General features: G+C 50.2%; 8 protein-coding genes across 8 annotated transcripts; 4 read left to right on the forward strand and 4 right to left on the reverse strand.

Moving 5' to 3' along the window:
• The first annotated feature begins 559 nt into the window (after positions 1–559).
• BKA67DRAFT_567724 (ATPase GET3) lies at positions 560–2,077 on the forward strand. Its single transcript, XM_046102992.1, has 2 exons — positions 560–1,134; positions 1,215–2,077. Exons 1-2 carry the CDS (start codon positions 742–744, stop codon positions 1,845–1,847), a joined length of 1,026 nt encoding a protein of 341 aa, XP_045957130.1. The 5' UTR covers positions 560–741; the 3' UTR covers positions 1,848–2,077.
• A 406-nt stretch (positions 2,078–2,483) lies between these two features.
• On the reverse strand, positions 2,484–4,924 carry BKA67DRAFT_302537 (DWNN domain-containing protein). Its single transcript, XM_046096088.1, has 2 exons — positions 4,435–4,924; positions 2,484–4,377 (listed from the first exon to the last, which is right to left on the reverse strand). Exons 1-2 carry the CDS (start codon positions 4,604–4,606, stop codon positions 2,606–2,608), a joined length of 1,944 nt encoding a protein of 647 aa, XP_045957131.1. The 5' UTR covers positions 4,607–4,924; the 3' UTR covers positions 2,484–2,605.
• A 1,081-nt stretch (positions 4,925–6,005) lies between these two features.
• BKA67DRAFT_504040 (PLC-like phosphodiesterase) lies at positions 6,006–7,178 on the reverse strand (the record flags this gene model as incomplete). Its single annotated transcript, XM_046097110.1, has 2 exons — positions 6,006–6,582; positions 6,637–7,178. Coding segments are annotated over 2 exons (1,119 nt in total), but the record flags the coding sequence as incomplete, so codon positions are not given.
• A 1,629-nt stretch (positions 7,179–8,807) lies between these two features.
• BKA67DRAFT_659521 (SUR7/PalI family-domain-containing protein) lies at positions 8,808–9,891 on the forward strand (the record flags this gene model as incomplete). Its single annotated transcript, XM_046107452.1, has 3 exons — positions 8,808–8,981; positions 9,046–9,245; positions 9,297–9,891. The coding sequence occupies 3 exons, from the start codon at positions 8,808–8,810 to the stop codon at positions 9,889–9,891; spliced, it is 969 nt and encodes a 322-aa protein (XP_045957133.1).
• A 941-nt stretch (positions 9,892–10,832) lies between these two features.
• BKA67DRAFT_536569 (uncharacterized protein) lies at positions 10,833–11,288 on the forward strand (the record flags this gene model as incomplete). Its single annotated transcript, XM_046100178.1, has 1 exon — positions 10,833–11,288. The coding sequence occupies one exon, from the start codon at positions 10,833–10,835 to the stop codon at positions 11,286–11,288; it is 456 nt and encodes a 151-aa protein (XP_045957134.1).
• A 360-nt stretch (positions 11,289–11,648) lies between these two features.
• Positions 11,649–12,743, reverse strand: BKA67DRAFT_536570 (amidohydrolase family protein; the record flags this gene model as incomplete). The annotated part of the gene is made up of 2 exons (XM_046100179.1): positions 11,649–12,046; positions 12,101–12,743. 2 exons carry the CDS (start codon positions 12,741–12,743, stop codon positions 11,649–11,651), a joined length of 1,041 nt encoding a protein of 346 aa, XP_045957135.1.
• Positions 12,744–13,920: 1,177 nt separating this feature from the next.
• Positions 13,921–14,796, reverse strand: BKA67DRAFT_536571 (uncharacterized protein; the record flags this gene model as incomplete). The annotated part of the gene is made up of 1 exon (XM_046100180.1): positions 13,921–14,796. One exon carries the CDS (start codon positions 14,794–14,796, stop codon positions 13,921–13,923), a length of 876 nt encoding a protein of 291 aa, XP_045957136.1.
• A 1,905-nt stretch (positions 14,797–16,701) lies between these two features.
• Positions 16,702–17,979, forward strand: BKA67DRAFT_567741 (HD domain-containing protein). Its single transcript, XM_046102993.1, has 2 exons — positions 16,702–16,930; positions 17,123–17,979. The coding sequence occupies exon 2, from the start codon at positions 17,144–17,146 to the stop codon at positions 17,795–17,797; it is 654 nt and encodes a 217-aa protein (XP_045957137.1). The 5' UTR covers positions 16,702–16,930; positions 17,123–17,143; the 3' UTR covers positions 17,798–17,979.
• The last annotated feature ends 198 nt before the right edge of the window (positions 17,980–18,177 follow it).

Raw genomic sequence — 18,177 nt, forward strand, 5'->3', positions numbered from 1 at the left:
AGGTCGAGGCAGAAGTGAACGGTATGCGTTGGGGGCCAGGCCAGCCACCAAAAAGGCGACTCATACGCTACCACAGTGACAAAAGTCCGCTGCTCGCAGCTTATCTAACCCAAGGCAAAGCGGACGGAATGCCGAGTTTTCAAAGAGCTATGGTCGTCCCTGATAGATAGTACTTGCAACGGCCTTCGTATAGGACTTCTCTAAATATAGTGGAGTGTAAGGATATGATAAGCAGTGGCACATGAAACAAAAAATAAAGCATATGCAGATGGCCTTACGAGGTAAAGAAATCCGCTGGCATTTTTATCCCATCCCGATGTCTACGGGACATCATATGTTATGATTCCACCGAGGAGCATTAGATAAATTTGGGCAATAAGAGTTGCACAAGGAGAAGATGAATCCTGTAGTTATGGCTATGATGAGGGACGTGTGAAGTAGTCTGACATTCTTGCCCTTCTATGTAAATAACAAGGTTATGTGATTATCAGGATGACATGGAGGGGCAACTCCGATCCCTACCAGAGCTGTTTGCCGCATTTTATCTTGACTATACTCACCCAGCTTGACTGAGATTCCAAGACAAAAACCTGTTTGTTGTTCACGTCTTGTTTTGCAATTGCGGGGAACTTTGTTTTCGCATTCACTTTTGTACTCCTCGCTTCCAGAGCCCGGAACCCCTACAGACAAGCCGGTCCTCTTCCATTAGCATAGCGCATACGTCACCGTCCGCCCGCCAGCATGTCAACCGCTGTCGTCGACGCCGACTCGCTGGACCCCACGCTCCAGTCGATCCTGGACCAGCGGTCGCTGCGCTGGATCTTCGTTGGAGGCAAGGGCGGTGTGGGAAAGACGACGACGTCGTGCTCGCTCGCTATCCAGCTGGCCAAGGTCCGCCGCTCTGTCCTGCTCATCTCCACCGACCCCGCGCACAACCTCAGCGATGCCTTCAACCAGAAGTTCGGCAAGGAGGCGCGCCTCATCGACGGCTTCGACAACCTGAGCGCCATGGAGATCGACCCCAACGGCAGCATCCAGGATCTCATGGCAGGCCAGGGCGGCGAGAATGGTGGGCAGGATCTGAACGACATGACCGGTGGAATGGGCGGCATGATGCAAGATCTGGCTTTCGCTGTAAGTGGTCTGCCGCCGACAAAGGAGCCATGCCCTCGGTTAGCCGTCCGGAACATAACTAACAGGCGACCGCAACACAGATCCCTGGTATTGACGAAGCCATGTCCTTTGCCGAGGTCCTGAAGCAAGTCAAGTCCCTGTCCTACGAGACCATCATCTTCGACACGGCGCCCACGGGCCACACGCTCCGCTTCCTGCAATTCCCCTCGGTGCTCGAGAAGGCGCTGGCCAAGATCAGCCAGCTGTCGACGCAGTACGGACCCCTGCTCAACGGCTTCCTGGGGTCCAACGGCTCGCTGCCCAACGGGCAGAACCTCAACGAGATGATGGAGAAGCTCGAGACGCTGCGGGAGACCATCAGCGAGGTGAACACGCAGTTCAAGGACGAGAACCTCACCACCTTCGTCTGCGTCTGCATTGCCGAGTTCCTGAGCCTCTACGAGACCGAGCGCATGATCCAGGAGCTGTCCAGCTACGGCATCGACACCCACACCATCGTCGTCAACCAGCTGCTGTTCCCCAAGCAGGGGAGCGGCTGCGACCAGTGCAACGCCCGGAGGAAGATGCAGAAGAAGTACCTCGACCAGATCGAGGAGCTGTACGACGAGTTCAATGTCGTGCGGATGCCGCTACTGGTCGAGGAGGTCAGAGGAAAGGAGAAGTTGGAGAAGTTCAGTGATATGCTTGTGCAACCGTACGTGCCGCCACAATAAACCATGCTCACGCGTGTTAGGAACCGGGGAGTTGTGGAATGGCTAGGGGTGCATGGGGGTAAGCGTTGGCGTTGGTACACTGTCATCATATATATCACGTCTAGCAGGGTCAGGCAAAAGGCTTACTATTACTGAATGCCGATGAATGAAGCCCTATGCATTTTCGCATGCATCACATGATGAATATACAAATCAAGTAAAATTCACAGTAAAACTCGACATTCAAAATTTGGGTTCTCGAATGACAATTCATATTCATAGCTGTCGTTCGTCTTGTCTGTGTCATAAAAGAAAGACGGATCATGTAAATAGATTAACTAGTCCAGCCCCCGTTCTTTTTTTCCTCCCCCCCGGCCCTTGATCAGCCTCTTCCACTGCTTTGGGTGGGTAGATCTCCCGTCCCGGGGAGAAATCAAACAAAGGGCTTTGCTCAAAAAGGTACGCCCCAAACTCCGCGTCCATGCAATGCAGGGGATTGTGTCATCAGTAATATATACTGTGTAAATAGTAATCATCCAAAAAGGTCATCCTTTGGTAGACCTCGACTGAACCAAACGCCTAGAGAAGAAAGAGCCAGTGCCACACAGGACGGTGGCGAGAGATTAATGTACAAGTCGAATTCTCGATCGGCGTGCGCCGCTGCCAGATACTTTGACGGAGCGGCAGAGCATCCCAGTATATGTACTGAGTAGATCGAATGGAACTACGTCACAAATGACAACGAGTGACGCTCTCCATGACTATCCCGAACCAGCTTATTACAGCTCCCTGTAGTCGGACGGCCTGCTTCTTTTGAACCTGTTCTGGTGTCGGTTGGGGTTGACAGGCTGGCGGAAGTACGCATCGTTGTCGCCGGCGGGCTGGTGGGTGAAGTTGTGACGGTTTGGGACGCCCTGTTGCTGGAAACCTCCTCGGTTTTGGTTGTTGAAGTTGCTGCCGCCATTCATGCCGCCGTTGAAGTTGTTGAAGCCGTTCATGTTGCCGTTCATGTTTGGGAAGCCGCCATTCTGGTTGAAGCCCCCCATGCCCATCATGGAATTCATGCCCATCATCGGCATCATAGGCATATTGGGCATGTTGGGCATGCTGGGCATGCTGGGCATGCTGGGCATCATGGGCATACTCGGCATGTTTCCCATACTAGGCATACCCATGCCCATGTTGGGGAAGTTGCCGAACATCATGGGATTCATGGGCATATTGCCACCCATACCCATCATCTGTTGCATCATGGTTTGTTGTTGCTGACGGTTCTGTTCTTCTTGCTGTCGCATTGCCTTTGGGCCTTTAGGAATCTTGATCTCAGGTTCGTTCTCGGCCGGCTCTTCAGCTGAACGCTTCCTGGAAGGCTGCTCGTCGGCTTTTGTCGAACCCTCGCCATTAGTGGCAGTCTGAGACGCGACTGAAGGTGTTGCCGAGTTCTTTCGTGCAGCCACCAAGGGCGATTTGGGCTGATCTGCTACTGGTGTCGGCGACTTCTTGTTATCTGTTGTCTCTGTTTGCGCCGAGTTTTGCTCAACCTTGATAGGTGTACTGGCCTCCTCAGGTTTCGTCGATGCTTCACCATTAACCTTGTCATCAGAGACTGGCGGGATTTGTGCATTTACAGGGCTCTTTGACCTCTCCTTCTTAGCCTGCTCCTTCTCTGCGAGGTGCTCTTGGATCTTAATAGCGGCTTGTTCATCCGGTTTGAGATCATCTATGAGGACTCCCTCCGTCTGACACGAAGGACAGACGAAGTCACTTTCAATGAGCGCATTTGTGATGCATTCATTGCAGAACGTCTTCTCACAACAGGGAGTGGTCACTGGATCTATGAATAATTTCTTGTCGAGCGTGCAGAGCAAGCCCTTCTCCTCAAGCTCCTTATCTTCATCCGACGACGATTTCTGTGCGGATGCGCTTGCCTTTGTCTTGGCTTGAAACTGCTCCCATGACGTGCTGTCCACCTGTGCAATAACATAATCTCCATCCGCGTTCACCATGACACCTGCTGGAGGCTTGATACCATCCTCGCCATCTCCTTGCTGAAGCGTTGCCTTATCCACCGTCTTCAAGAAAGAGCGAGGAATACCAGTGGTTCGCTTAACACGTGGACGATTATCGAACTCTGGGTTGTCGTTGGTAGGACACACTTGTATCCAGTGTCCTACTTGACCACACCTGTAACAAACGTATCCCTTGGGAGGCTCATGATCAGGAACATTCACAGGCTTCTTGGCACCTGGCTTGTATACGGGCGCTTGATTGGCCATTTCCTCCTGCTGCGCGGTCCACTGATCAGACTGAACCTGAAACATGGCTGCAAGCTTCTCTTCTTCTGTAAGGGCATTGCTCATCTGGGCTAATCCTTGGGTAGACGGTTTAGCTGTCTTGGCTGTGGTCTCACGTCGCGATGAGTTTTTGACACTATGTGGCATCTTCCCAGAAACATATCTTGCAGCACGGCCAGCTCCCATTTTGGCGGGTGGAAGCCGGCGAGCAATGACCGTCGTCGATCGAGGGATGATAGCGAGGTCATCGTCGTATTCTACCAGGTTATTAGTACAAGAACAATGCTGAGCTTTTGAATTTGCGCGTAGCTCACCTTCGGCCCCATCCTCGGTATAGATAGCAAAGTCGAAATCAGTGCCATCGCCTAGGCCACTCAGCTTGATGATATCGCGCTTGAGCTCGAACACAGAGATACCTGTTCCATCAAACTCGACTCGCGAGGGCTCTCTTTGCGACTTGAATTTGTAAAATACTGAGGAAGTCATTGTAAAGGATGTAATGGATATGAAACCGGGTTGGTGGAGGGCTAAGTGTTGTGTGATAGGGTAGAGCAGTCGAAGGAGAAAGATATACCGGAGTCACGCTCAAGATGCGAGAGCTGACTGCTGCTAATGTTATAGGTTATGTAACAGGATTGCGCAATCGTGTATTGTGTGAAATTTTGACGTTGATCTCGCAGTCTCACACTGTAACAAATGTGGATGAAATGTAGGTATTTGCGCGTCCAAGTTTGTGAGGGGCTGTTTGTTTGTTTTCTATTGTGATGGTTTCTTCTTCGCTGTCTTCCCAATTTTTTTTTCTTCTTCAAAAGACCAACTGGCAAAGTAGACGGACGGGGAATCAATTTATGATTGTACTGAAAGAACAATGGAGGCTCTCAGCCTTCAGGATAGAAGAATGAAAACACAGAAACTGTGATGTGTACACAAAGCCAAAGGCAGACTTGACAGCCAGTCACTTCTCACGGTGACGAGGCAGCACAATCTCCTCCTGATTCCAGCACACCGTACCAGGTATCCGATGTTACTCAACTTCTTGTTAGCCTATCCTCTCCAGCCTTCCCTACCAGAGAAAGTAGATGCTGTCACAATGAAGCTGTCTGTGCAATTCGCGATGGTTTGATTAGTGGTTGCCACTATTTCCTGTCGTCATCCAGTCGTGCCAGACAGAGGGAAGGATTATCCGCTGGGTAGAGAGGCGGGGATCCGTGGCTGAGAGATTACAAAACTCGACGTTGATGATTATGCGACAAAGTGAATAGTATATACTGCTCTGAAATGCAGTTGCGTTGTCGAGGCGGTGGTCGTCGCTCGAAGTGGCGATGGAGAAGGAAATGGGTGAGACTGGCAGAACCGGAGGGAGGGCAGAGGGCAAGGAAATGCGCAGAAGACTCGGAAGCTGGCATTAGTCAAAGCAAGCTTGCGCTAACCCCAATCCGATCATGCGTCACATGGCTCTTTCCCCGTCTTTTTTTTCTTCGTCTTTTTTGCAGTGTTCTCAACCAGGAGCCAGCAGCTGCCTGACACCTGCCAGCTCTATCAAATGAGCTTGCCACTACCAATTACGGATCCGCACACTAGACGAGGACACAAAATCGGAGCTCTTTCAATAACGGTGCATTGGAGAATGACGGGATATGTTTAATTGTCTCATTATGTATATTGTCAGATCCATGCTATATGCTCGCCAAGGTCTACCCAAACGCCAACAATGAAAGCGACGTTCTAGCCGGTACGCTCAAACTGCAATTTAATTTCATCGCAACAACAATCCCGGTAACATCTGGACAAATCATAGGAACGGTTACATGCTAAGCATTAGAACGGCGAATGCAGCGATGGACGCCATCAAAGAGATTGAAAGACCCCCAAACCCAAGCTTCGAGGCCGCGCTGGTTGTTCCACAGCAAGCTCTCGAGTATGTAACATTGTTGAACTGCGCGGCTGCTTCGAAGACCGATCCGGCATAGCTGCCATAATTGTAGTAATCGACGTTGAGGAAAGTCGGAGCTCTGCCCCATTGGTTCAAGCAATTCTCGCCGGCTAACCCGACACTTCCGGTCCCATTGACAGCATTGGTAACATTGAGTTCATCTCTTGCAGGGACAAGCATGCTGGTTCCCAGAAGAGACAGTTCGATATTGAGGTTGTGGTTTGCCAGGTAAAGTCGGTTCTGGGCATCCGCGACTGCCAAGTCCGGAGGTCGCTGCACATCACATGGGAAGCTGGTATTCGTCGGGTCGAAAGGCGTCTCCCACATTTGCGAGAACTCGTCCAAGAACCAAGGATATGCTGTCTGATTTGCCATGTAGTCAAGGAACATGACAACTCTCTTGCCAGTAAGAATCATTTCAGCTAGCGTCGGCCAGTCGTTCAGAGTCATGGGAACCAATGGTGGTGTATAGACATAGTCTAAAATGCCGGTAGACTCGATATAAGGGACATATAAGGACGGCACAGAACTACGACGGTATCAGTATGCAACTCGAGTAAGTTCCGGCTTGACGTAGACTTACTAGTTGCCATTGCCCAGGAGTATCGTGACCACATCATATGGGTGTGAGGCCACCCAATCCTTCACTGTGGTCAGCCAGTCAGTGATCGGACCGGCATCAAGAATGTCGCAGCTGGTGTGGCAGAAATGTGGCTCTGTAGCATTTGCTGGCCACTGGATTTGAGCTTGCAGGAAACGCACGCCGTCGTTGAGCTGGTAAGTCACGTCGAACTGTTGGTTTGCCGCCAGATTATTCGATGTGATGAATGGGGAGTTGTGGCAAGAGATCTCAGTGATATTGCCGTACTTGCGTTGGCAAAATTCTGGATAGTTGTTGCAGGGCCGCGTGTTAGTGACACTTGCCATCGCAGAGGATGTGGTTGCTGTCGTGGAAGAGTTTCCAGAGGCTGTTGTTGATGCTTGCGTTCCACTGAGGTAGGTCCTTGTATCCGTGGTAGATACCCTCGATTGAGTCACATTGCTACTTAAAATTGTGGTTGAATCTGTCAGGGTACCCAGATCCTGGGTCTCCTGCGATGTGAAGGTCAGGTAGGTGCCCGTCGGCGTTCCCTCTGTTGTGGTGGCCGATTCAGATTCGGTCGTCCTCGTGTCCGAAACTGTGACCTGACCGAATGCTTCGCTACATAGCAGCAGCAATCCGAGCGCTCGCAGCGTCATCGTGCTGGTATCCTAGAAACTGGCGGAGAAAGATGGCGAACTATGAAGCTTGTGCTTGATAATTGACGAGATAGCAAAAATCACCAAGCGAAGAAGAGTATTCGTATGTGGTTGATCGGCGCCGGGGCAAGACCGCCAGGCTATACGTCAGGGGATGCTGCCGGTAGTCGCGGATGTAAGAAAACCAAGACAACAAAGTCCCCTAATTTCTAGGATGACCTCATGTATTAGAAGGTTAATTCAAATAGAAATGTAACTAGACAAAAAGACATGGAGTTCTAGACCTTTTGATTCGAAATGAAGTGAAATAAATTCTTGGAAATCTGCTGGAGAAGATACCAAAAGGTACTTGCCAAAGGTCGGCCCACCGCCGAGTCCACTCTTGTCGAGATCTGAATTAGCACCGCCGCACCCAACAAGGGCAAGTGCCGTGCCGATATGCGACGCGTCCCAGCATTAGGCATTGGCTGGGTTGAAACAGACCTCCTAGGTCTCCTAATAAGTGGTTCGTGTTTGTTGTCTCGCTGATGGAGACTCAGAGCTTTACTTGGTATGACGTCGCTAGCTTTCAGCTTCGTCTTTAGTTCTAGTAGTGGCGGGTCGGCTTTAGACAGCGATCTCATCACTTTGATGCATCTTTTCACGAAACTGGTTTGCTTAGCTTTGATCTACTGACGAGCATCATCATATCGGTTGTTTCATAGTGTGATTGGGGCTCACACGAAAACTTTTCATCTTGATTGTTCTTGTCGGGAATTAGCACCAAGGCTATTATAGAGTTACAGTATCAGGGGGCACAAGATTTCCAATGTCATTACCCCTGGCTTGCCCTGGCTCCGTAATAAGCAGCAGACAGGAGCTGCATGCCAGCCTAGGCAGCCAATTGACACTATACAACCTGGAAACTGCCCATAATCTCCACTGGAGTCTATTCGGTATCATGCACACTAGCAGTGCCCCAAATATGCCGAATACCCTCTTGTCAGCTCCTGGCTGGCTCTTTGATACCTGCGATAACACTCTCCGTCGTCAGTTCTATCACACGCCGGCAACGATAGCCGCCTGCTCAGGAGAAAATCCAAATAATATTGTTTTGGCTAGTGTCCTTGGTTGCCGCTCAACCCGTCGATATGGCCCACACGTTCAGACCACAATGGTGCTGTTTGTTGCTGCTCCGCCTCTGCACGGTGCAGGGCACCATTTGAAAAATACGGGACTGTAGGCGCCAGGAGTCAGGTACCTCACAGTACATCATCCTCTGTCTGGTCCACGTCACTCCCGTATTCTAGTTGAATCAGACCCTTAGGATCCTGATTGATTACAGGTCGATCGTATTGAAGATCCTGAGAATTGAGCCTCACTTTGGTTCTTTCCGTTCTTGTCAACTCACAAACCCGATTTTGCATCAGGGCTGCTTTCTCCCTTTCTTTAGTTCAATCACCTGCGCCAAACGTGCCGGCGAACATTGAATCTTGAACCACAATCGAAGGGTAGTTGTTGATTGATCTTACTGCCATGGGCCTTCCCGGGTTCCGCAAGCGGCGCGCTGCCGCATCACCAGAAGCAGGCATCAAGGAAGGATCATTGGTAGACGATAAGGCTATTGCGAAAAGAGCGACCAAAACACGACGCAATACTCTCTTCTTTACCTCGTTCTGCTACTTGGTAGCCATGGTTTTCCTGATACTGGTAAGTGTGCAGATTCAACCTCTGACCTCAAATACTAGCAAGCAGTTCTGATTGGTTCCTGCAGGTCGAAATTGGAAATACCAAAAAATCCTCCAAGGTCCTAAATGACATCTACTTCTTCAAACTCGATCTTTCTGAAATCTTAGCAACATCGGTATCGGGTTTGAGCAGTCTGACGTTGACGAACTCCATCGCCCGAACACTTGGATTGCACGACTTTTATCAAGTTGGACTGTGGAATTTCTGCGAGGGTTACCAAAATGAGTGAGCCTTGTTTCCTAAGTCTCTACAAGGATTATACTAACATGACTGCAGGGGTGTCACGCACTGCTCAACGCCAACCAACCTGTGGTGGTTCAATCCAGTCGAGATCTTGCAAAGTGAACTCTTTGCCGGAGCGACTATTGCTCTACCTGCTGAGGTCAACACGATTCTGACCGTCCTTCGCATAGCATCTCAGGTCATGTTCGGCTTCTTCCTCGCCGGCACGGTGCTGAGTTTTGTCCTCATGGTTCTTGCTCCAATCGTGGTTTACTCCCGGTGGTGGAGCTTTCCCTTTGGAGTGTTTGCATTCATCAACGCATTGATGGTCATTGCCGCGTCAGCAGTCGCCACCGCCATGTCGTTAATCTTCAATTATGCATTGACGTCCCAAGTAGATCTCAACATCAAGGTTGACAACGGCACCAAGATGTGGGTTTTCATGTGGCTTGCTTCTGGTTTCACAATGCTCGCGTTCATTATTCACGCTGGTCTCTGCTGTTGCTGTACGTCTCGACGCGACATCCGTACTGGGCGGAAGAAGGGCAGGAATCTGGCTACAGCTTCTGCTGCGGATAGCTCCGAGAAGTCCAAAAATGGCTATACCTTGCCAACATTTGGTAAGAAGTCTGTTGCTCCATCGAACTAAGCGTTCACGGGCGCAGCAAGCTACGCGACCTCGGAGTCAGCAAGCGCATTAGCCAACGCGGCAAAACCTCAAATTCAGAGTTTTGTCTGAGCCTTGGAGAAAAGGAGCATAACGGTCGGAAATGGGATCAAGAATGGAAATTGTATCTTTCGGAACTGTTTTAAGCCGGCGTTTAGGGGGGCATAGCGTCACGATCCTTACAAAATATTACATAGATCAATATCATAATCATAAATAGGATCGTAATGGCATGCTTGACAAGATTGTTGACCAGGAGCTTGCTGTTGCTCGTCGTATCATTGCAGCAGTCATGTGTTGTCTGTGGACATGCGTTCGTACGATCGAGACTAGGCTTATGGGGAGGGACATGCCCACGTTAATCAGGAACAATTTCAAAGGGTCTTATTGTATCCAGCATTCAAGAAAAGTAGTCTGTACGTCCCGTGGAAGGTACCTCTTTTCGAAGCAGAGGGCAAAATTCCCCGATGAGATAGGTGGGGTTCCAGCCGTCATTTCCAAAACCAGCAAGTTGGGTTATAGTAACTAGGTTAGATCTTTGGAAAGTTGTCACAAGCCAAAGATGTGACAAGTCCTATCACACAAACCCAATGCCTCAAATTCCCTAATTACAAAGAGCACACAGTAGACCTACCCTGAAAATGGAGATTAAATACTTTAATGATTATAAATCTTCCGGGGCTTGTACCACTATATACCTCATCTGAGTCTTCCCCGGTAGAGTAACGGGGTCTTTATCCCCGAATCTTCCCCGCGTCTCCCGCCGGAATAGCATATAAGCGACTAGCATCTCGCCAACCAGAACCGAAAAGGCGTCATCTCTATCACTAAAACCCTCCTTTCCGAGCCGCTACATTTGACTAAATCGGATTAATTGACATATTGCAATCCCATCGCAGAGCTTTCGTACCAAACAGCCAAAGATGACAGCCAACAACACCACCACCGCTCCCGAGCCTCTGATCACGGGGCTCGCGCACGTGAACCTTTCCATCCCCTACGGCACCCTGGGCCAGGCGAAATCCTTCTACAGCCGGACCCTGGGCCTGGTGCCGCGCGAGGTGCCCAAGGCACAGGTGGACTCGCTGGCGTGGTTTGACATCGGGGACTCCGGGCAGCAGGTGCACATCGCGCACCAGAAGCACGACCAGGACATCGTCGTCCCGAACTCGAGCAGGCACCCGTGCTTCAAGCTAGGGTCGCCGGAGGCCCTGGTCGCACTGCAGAGGAGGATCCTGACGCACCGCGAAGAGGGCGGCGAGGGTGCCCCACTGGAGTGTGATGCGCTGGGTGAGACGTCGGGCCCAAAGACGGTTGAGTATCCGACGAGGTTTTTTGCGAGAGACTACGCGGGGAATCGACTAGAGTTTTCCGTGTAATTCCGAGAGGAGACAATGTGTAGGCAATAATCAAGCAGCGTGCGATCGCATCTTCGTTGAAGGGCTTTTCGCTGACATTTTGTAGTATGGGATATCGATGATAGTTTATTCATTTCCGAGCAAGACTGGGAGATTCCTACAAGATAGAAGACTTACAGTGCTTTGACATTGTTTATTCTGTCGTTCCTGATACGATAGGCGTTTAGATTTGTCTTATATAAACTCAAGTTACTAAACTCTGAGCTTCTCTGCAAGATGTATGATCGCTGACTGTCTATGCATCGGACTGGGTCTGTGCTGTAAAGGTTTGCCCAAACTTGGTCTGTTATTTCGTCATTCGTTCGAAGTCTCATGCATTCCCTAAAGCTCTAGGCCGTACGCTTCAACAGCAGTTCCTCCCCAGATCATCGTCTTGTCTTCGTCACTCAGCGAAGCCATGTAACAAAGTCTCTCGACGAGCTTCTGCCATTTACTCCATGCCTCATCAACTCCGACTGTGCAAACTGGCCAGTCGCTTGCGAACATAATGCGCGAGGGACCAAAAGCAGCCAGGACAACACTCAACCAAGGGCTAACTGCCTCAAAGATTTCTTCTGCTGGTCTCTTCTTCAGGGAGTCAGTCATCTCAGGGAAACCTCCAGAAAGCTTCATGTAGACCTTTGGACTTTTGCTCAGAGTGAACATCGCCGTACGCCATGCAATGTATGATGTGTCCGTTAGGACATTATAGACAGTGAGATCCGGCTTGCACAAGTGATCTGTAAAATAGTTAGCGAATATGGCACATGAGCTACGCAACGGACCCGACTTACTGAGAATGAAAACGACTTTTTCATCTTCTGGTACATTCTCATGTGCTCGATCGATCATCTCCACCGTCTCTTCTAATTGAATCCTGCCACGGTCGTGCTGGTTGACACCGACGTCGAACACCAGGCCTTTCCTCCCGAGGAGTTTTAAGCTCCCGATGAACTCGTCGGTCAAGCATGTCTTGTCAGGCTTATCCTGCAACAGGTATCTGAAGCCCCTGACCTTCTTCCAGCTAGCCCCAGCCTCCTTCTGCACCAATTCGATATACTTCTCCAAGGCCTGGGGTCCACTCGGAAGCGGCGCCCAGGGAATGTAGGCCGCACATAGGTTTGCATCTTCCTCGGTATGTCCCTCTCCATCTTTGGGTTGACCTAGTGCAATGCGCCTCAGCCAGTCGACCTCCATCAAGGGATACTTCCAGCCGCTGCCATCCTTGATCCCAGCTTCGAGATCATTTTTGCGGTCTGTTTCCACGAAGATGAAACCTTTGACAGGTCCGGGAGAAGACGAAACTGCGGCCTTGTATTCTTCTAGAGAGTGCTGCTTTGCCAGCGGGCTATCAGGAGTGCACCAGGCCAAGGTCTCCAGTTCTGATTCCGGGAAGAGGTGGATATGCGAATCTATGATCGGAATGTCTGAAGCCATTTTGACAGTTGCGAACAATTATGGTGTAGCCAGGTGAAAGATATGTTTGTCTGCCTGATCAGAATTCAGGCTCTTGGGTATTGCCAATCTTTTTCGTTGCCCAAATGTGAATGCGTTGCATGTATGGAGCTCGATGGATCAGGGGGGAGCTTCACAGTGATAATTACCCCGCTACTCGCTGAGAGTGAAACTGATACCCCACCAATGTCTGGCGATCAATGGGCCGACGAACGATTTACCACCAGTCCTCTCAGCACCATTGATATGTAGGCACGATTCAGTGGGCAGTGGACTGGTTGCGTTGCTCTGGAGGTCTGTACACCAGCGCTGAGAAGAAAGCACCCGACGGAAATTTTGTCATCACGGTCAGCGACACATCGGCTTGATTTGGGTAAGCATGCACATGACAAGCAAACGTGATGGATACACTCATTCATTTTGTTTGCATGAAGTCTTTCGGTTTCATTCAGTAAATCCATTCAAGGACTGTCATCCTACTGCATATTCTGAATAAGCTGCCCACCACCAGGACAGATCAACGAGTATGGAATCATTGAGCAGTGCGAAAAACTGACTCGGACGCAAAAGATGCCCAAACATGGTTGCGGTTCTCAAAAAGGATCAAGTCATATAGTGAGGGCAGATAAGTGTTTAGATTCAAAAGCCATCTAATCTACACTAACGATTGGCAACTAATATGCCATGCTACCTCCATCCCCTATTCTTCATCACGGTGGCAGGCCTAGGCTTTCCAACTGCCAGCCTAGAGCCACAAGTTAACTTTCCATAACAGCCATCTTCTCAGGCGGCATGCTGTGTAGCTGCAGAGCAGGCCGAGGAACATGCGGTCGTAAAACAACGACGCGTTTCTCGTGCTCTGGATTATTGTCAAAACAAAGTAGACAATCACACGATCGTGAGAACGGTGTTCCCACGATCGTGGGGGCCGTAGCATCGACCCAGTGGGTGGCACGTGGATGCGAGCGCAACAAGGCCGGCTTGAAGTCTCGCACCAACACGTGAGATGCAATAAGCAACAAGACGAGCCGACGTGTATACTGTCGGTGGCTCGTAGTAAAAGAATGTACTAGGCCTCTTCTCTTCTACATTAAAACTGGCCAAAAAGGCGCATAGATGGTTGAAAGTTCTGGCGGGAACCCCCCGAATGGGATGTTCTTCACGAACGGACGACCATACCGTTGCGGCGCGAGCTGCGGGAGACATACTCCTCCTCGGACTCTTCGCCACTGGAGCAGGAGCTCTCGGAGTCGCTGTAGCCACAGCGGGCACCACCACAGTCAATCTTGACACGGTCGCCCTTGCGGGTGATACCGTAGCGCTCGCAGGTGCAGTTACTGCAGTCGGAGCTGGGAGTGCTGTAGCCGGAGAGCGAAGAGCTGGGCGAAGAGCTGTCGGAGCGGTAGGACAGGCTGGAGCCGGATGAAGAGACAGGCGAGGTGGAGAAGTCTGTGGTGATGTACTCGTCCTCGTCGATTCCAGTGCTGCCAAAGCGGGCAGAGAGCTCATCCATATCCTCGTCGCAGTAGTCAGCATCAAGGATGTGACGGGTGGCGTGTGGCGAGATTGGCTTGGGTGCCTTGATCTGCGAGGTGGAGAGGGGACGGCCCTTGGGGATGTCTACGGCAAGGGAGGCGCGCTTGGAGGATCGGTGCTTGGAGTCCTTGTCCTTGGAGGAGGAGTGCTTCGACGAGCTCTTGGAGGAGCTGTGGGACTTGGAGGAAGACTTGCTGGACTTGTCCTTGGGGACGTCGAGGATGTTCAATGCACGACCGGTGGTGGGCTCGACAGTGGACTTCTCGCTGGGGTTGTGGGAGACATGGTAGCCATCGATGATGTAGTAGTACCAGTATCGCTGACCAGCTTCAAGGTTGCCCTGGAATCTGAATGTACCCTTCCACGAACCGGACTTGGAGGAAGACTTATCCTTGGAGAGTGGGAGTTGACCGACGTAGTTGTCCCAAGAACCAAGCAAATGGACGGACTTGACGCCAGAGGAAACGCGAAGAGAGAAAGAGAGCTGAATTGTCGACATTCTGAATGATTGTAATTGTTATTGCACTAATTGTCGTTTTCTTCAATTGTTTTCAGGGCTTTTCGAGCAAGAAAGCTAGTTTTCGTTTTTATTAGGAGTATAGACGTTGATGGTTATGGGGTATAGTTGACCGGCAACTAGGATGCAAATTTTGGATTTTGTTAATTAAGGTGAGTATTAGGACGTGAGTAGAGCACAGCTCTGACAACACAGGGAAAGAGAAATGGGGAAGAGAGAAAAAAACGAAAAGACTAGCTTTGAAGATTGAATGCTTGCTGGAGAGGAAAGGAAGAGAAGGGTCAAAGTGAGAGGAACGGTGGCTATTATTATAATCATGGGGGCCAACTAGTGAGGCCATAGAGGCCCATCTCGCGACCATAGAATCAGCCATTCAGGACGTTGCCGGCAGTCAACTGTAGTCTAGTCAAGGATGTGCCACTCCGTCCAAAGAGGAAAGCTTCTCTTTGGTCGACGATGCCCACTAATCCAAGGTAATATCATTTGAGCACATGAGCCTAGCGCAAAAAAGCGTCTGGTGCAGCGCAATACAGCAGAAGTGCACCGTCGGCGGCTAAGCGTATTGGGTGATCAAGTAAAGCATGGTGACTTCGTGCGATATTGAGCGAAAATAGAACTCACATTGCACTGGCGGGGGTTGCTTGATGGGCTAGTCCGAAAGAAGACGATACGGCGTCTATATCATCGCTGCCATTGGACAACGGTAAGCGGTCGGCAGCCAATACCAGCCCATGATCAACTCGCCTATCAGCCATCACACGCGGTTGATGAGTATCTACCCAATGACGGATCAAGGTATCTCTGTTGACGGCTGCACCTCTATGCATAAGCCGATCCCCATCTGAACTCTGAAAGAGGGGCAGTTTAGCTGGCTGGGTGCTCCGCGGGATAGCTTTGGTAGGATGAATAATAGTTCTGCAACCCTGCTCATTGACTACGATGAACCGACCGGGAACTTCCTGGTGTTCATGTGCAAGGTGCATGCTTTATACATTGCACATATGCAGCGCGCTGCAGCGTATCATGTAAAAAGTGTTGATTGTCCAATGTAATTGACCGATCATGAACGTTAGATCGAGCGAGTCGGAGGACAAATGTTGTGATTTGGAAAGCCCAAGAACACCAAAGTCCTCCCGCGGGCTCCGTCGTTCAAGCTGACCTCGAGATATTTGCGTAAGGCGCGAAAATTCTCTTGAGGCTGAGCTTCGACTGATTAATCCAGGAAAATTATGAAGATAGTTTTACTAACAAGTGGTACTGTCTTAGTGATCTAAACTGGAAGTCTCCAGACTGTCGGAACGAGCCTAGAAAGGGCACTGCTCTGAGTTGCCAAGGACGATACCAAGCTTTTGCCAGATGGTACCCCGGCACGATTGAATTGGGATTCTGCTGGATACAGATACAGTAGCTATGAATGAGGTCTTGCTGGATCGAGTTGCCTGCCCGTTCGCGTCCTTCAGAGCACAAGGTCAAAAAGACTCGGCTGAATGAGGTGAGATGAATGGCTCGGCATCATGCATGTAATTCGCTAGCTTCGGCGGGTATGTGGTCTTGTCACACAAAAATGGTGCTTTTCCATGGTCGTGATGCCACTCGCGCAGGCTGATTAGTCTGCACACCAAGCCATGGCTTGAAGTAATCAAGCATGAATCGCGACGCAGAATGTCAAAGGCGGTCATCTGTAATAAGCTTCGGACATGATCAATCACCCTCTACAGGTACTCCCGTCCCTCCGCTCCGATGGCTCTGGACACTCACAGGGCCATGGTCACATGACCAATCAAGCTGCTTCCAAGCCGGAAGCACTAATGAAGGCAACCTACCTCTGCCTAGTGCATCTGCCTGGGGGTCACTTTTTTAAGGCATTTTCGCGGATCACGCAGGTGTCCATCGGATAAGCCATCACAATAGAGTCCGGTATGTGATTCCGCTGAACATATTGTCCCGGAATTTTCCAATCTCTTTTGTCTTGAAGACACAAGTTTCTGGCGAAGTTTGTCGCTAAACTCATGAAATCGGACGTCTAATTTGATCTAGACAGCATCTTTCGGAGCAATTTGTTCCTATCCACGTGGTAGGGATCCGCATTGTGACATTCATCAAGGTCAATATCCGTGTAAGCAACCAGGCGAACTTCGCTGCAACATTTCTCCATTTCCACGCGTCAGTCGGCGCGTAGATATGACCAAGCACCTATCGGTCTTCTAGGCCAACCTCCATCACGGCTTCCATAGACCTTCCCCTCGTGTTCACGTGCATGTACCCGAAATCTTCAGCGGTTATCATGCATACTAACAATGTTATGTAGGATTTCCACACCACGAGGACAATGGCTTTCCCAACTTTAGATCAAAAGCTGGTCGCAACCGTCACCGACTATGTTAAGCAGTACATGGCCAAATATGACGGGTCACATGACTTCAACCATATCCAGAGGGTTTCTGGACTTGCAAGGCACATCTATGCCAACTCCCCAGACCGGGAGGCACTCGATTTCCAGACAATTGTCCTGGGTGCCCTGCTGCACGATGTTGGTGACAAAAAGTACCTAAAACCTGGCGAAGACGCCTCAACTCTCGTCCTTGACTTGCTACTGTCTTACGGCGCAGATGAGCAATTGGCACACAAAGTCCAGACAATTTGCCTTGGCGTTAGCTATTCCAGCGAGATCAAGGATCCCGCTCGAGTGCAGGACCTCATAAAGCAATACCCAGAGCTGGCAATCGTGCAGGATGCAGATCGACTGGACGCCATCGGTGGTGTAGGCATTGGGAGATGCTTCACCTTCGGAGGTGCCAAAAGCGAACGCGCTATGGATGAAACAGTGCAGCACTTCGATGACAAGCTTGTCCGACTTCAGGGCATGATGAAGACTGAAGTTGGCCGGCAGCTCGCAAAGGAAAGAACCGAACGACTAATTATCTTCCAGAAGTGGTGGGTTGAAGAGACCGCTTTCGCCGTCGCATCTCCGGTTTCAGCATAAGGCTTACTATAGCACATTCGTGTTGCTCGAATATCAGGACAAGTAAGAGGCTTGATCTGTTGTTATGGTTATTGTCTTGTAGGGTGGTCAAACAAAAAGTACCTCCAATGTATATAACCTGAAGCTATCAATGAGCCTGTTCGAGTAAATACCGCCAGCTTGCATCGCCAGATCGAAAACAGAAAAACGGACATGCGAAGAATGCTGTCGATAGTTACTTCACACCACAAACGCTAGCTGCGGAAAACCACGAGGCTGGTCATGGCCGGGATATGACTAGCATGATGACAACTCTCGCCAAGCGACCCAGGATTTCCAAGATCTACTCCATTTAACTTTTCAACCCACAATTTCCTTCCTTCTCTCTACTCTCTGGAAAC

Source organism: Truncatella angustata (genome assembly GCF_020726525.1).
Source record: "Truncatella angustata strain MPI-SDFR-AT-0073 chromosome Unknown BKA67scaffold_5, whole genome shotgun sequence".
Taxonomy (NCBI): Eukaryota; Fungi; Ascomycota; class Sordariomycetes; order Amphisphaeriales; family Sporocadaceae; genus Truncatella; species Truncatella angustata.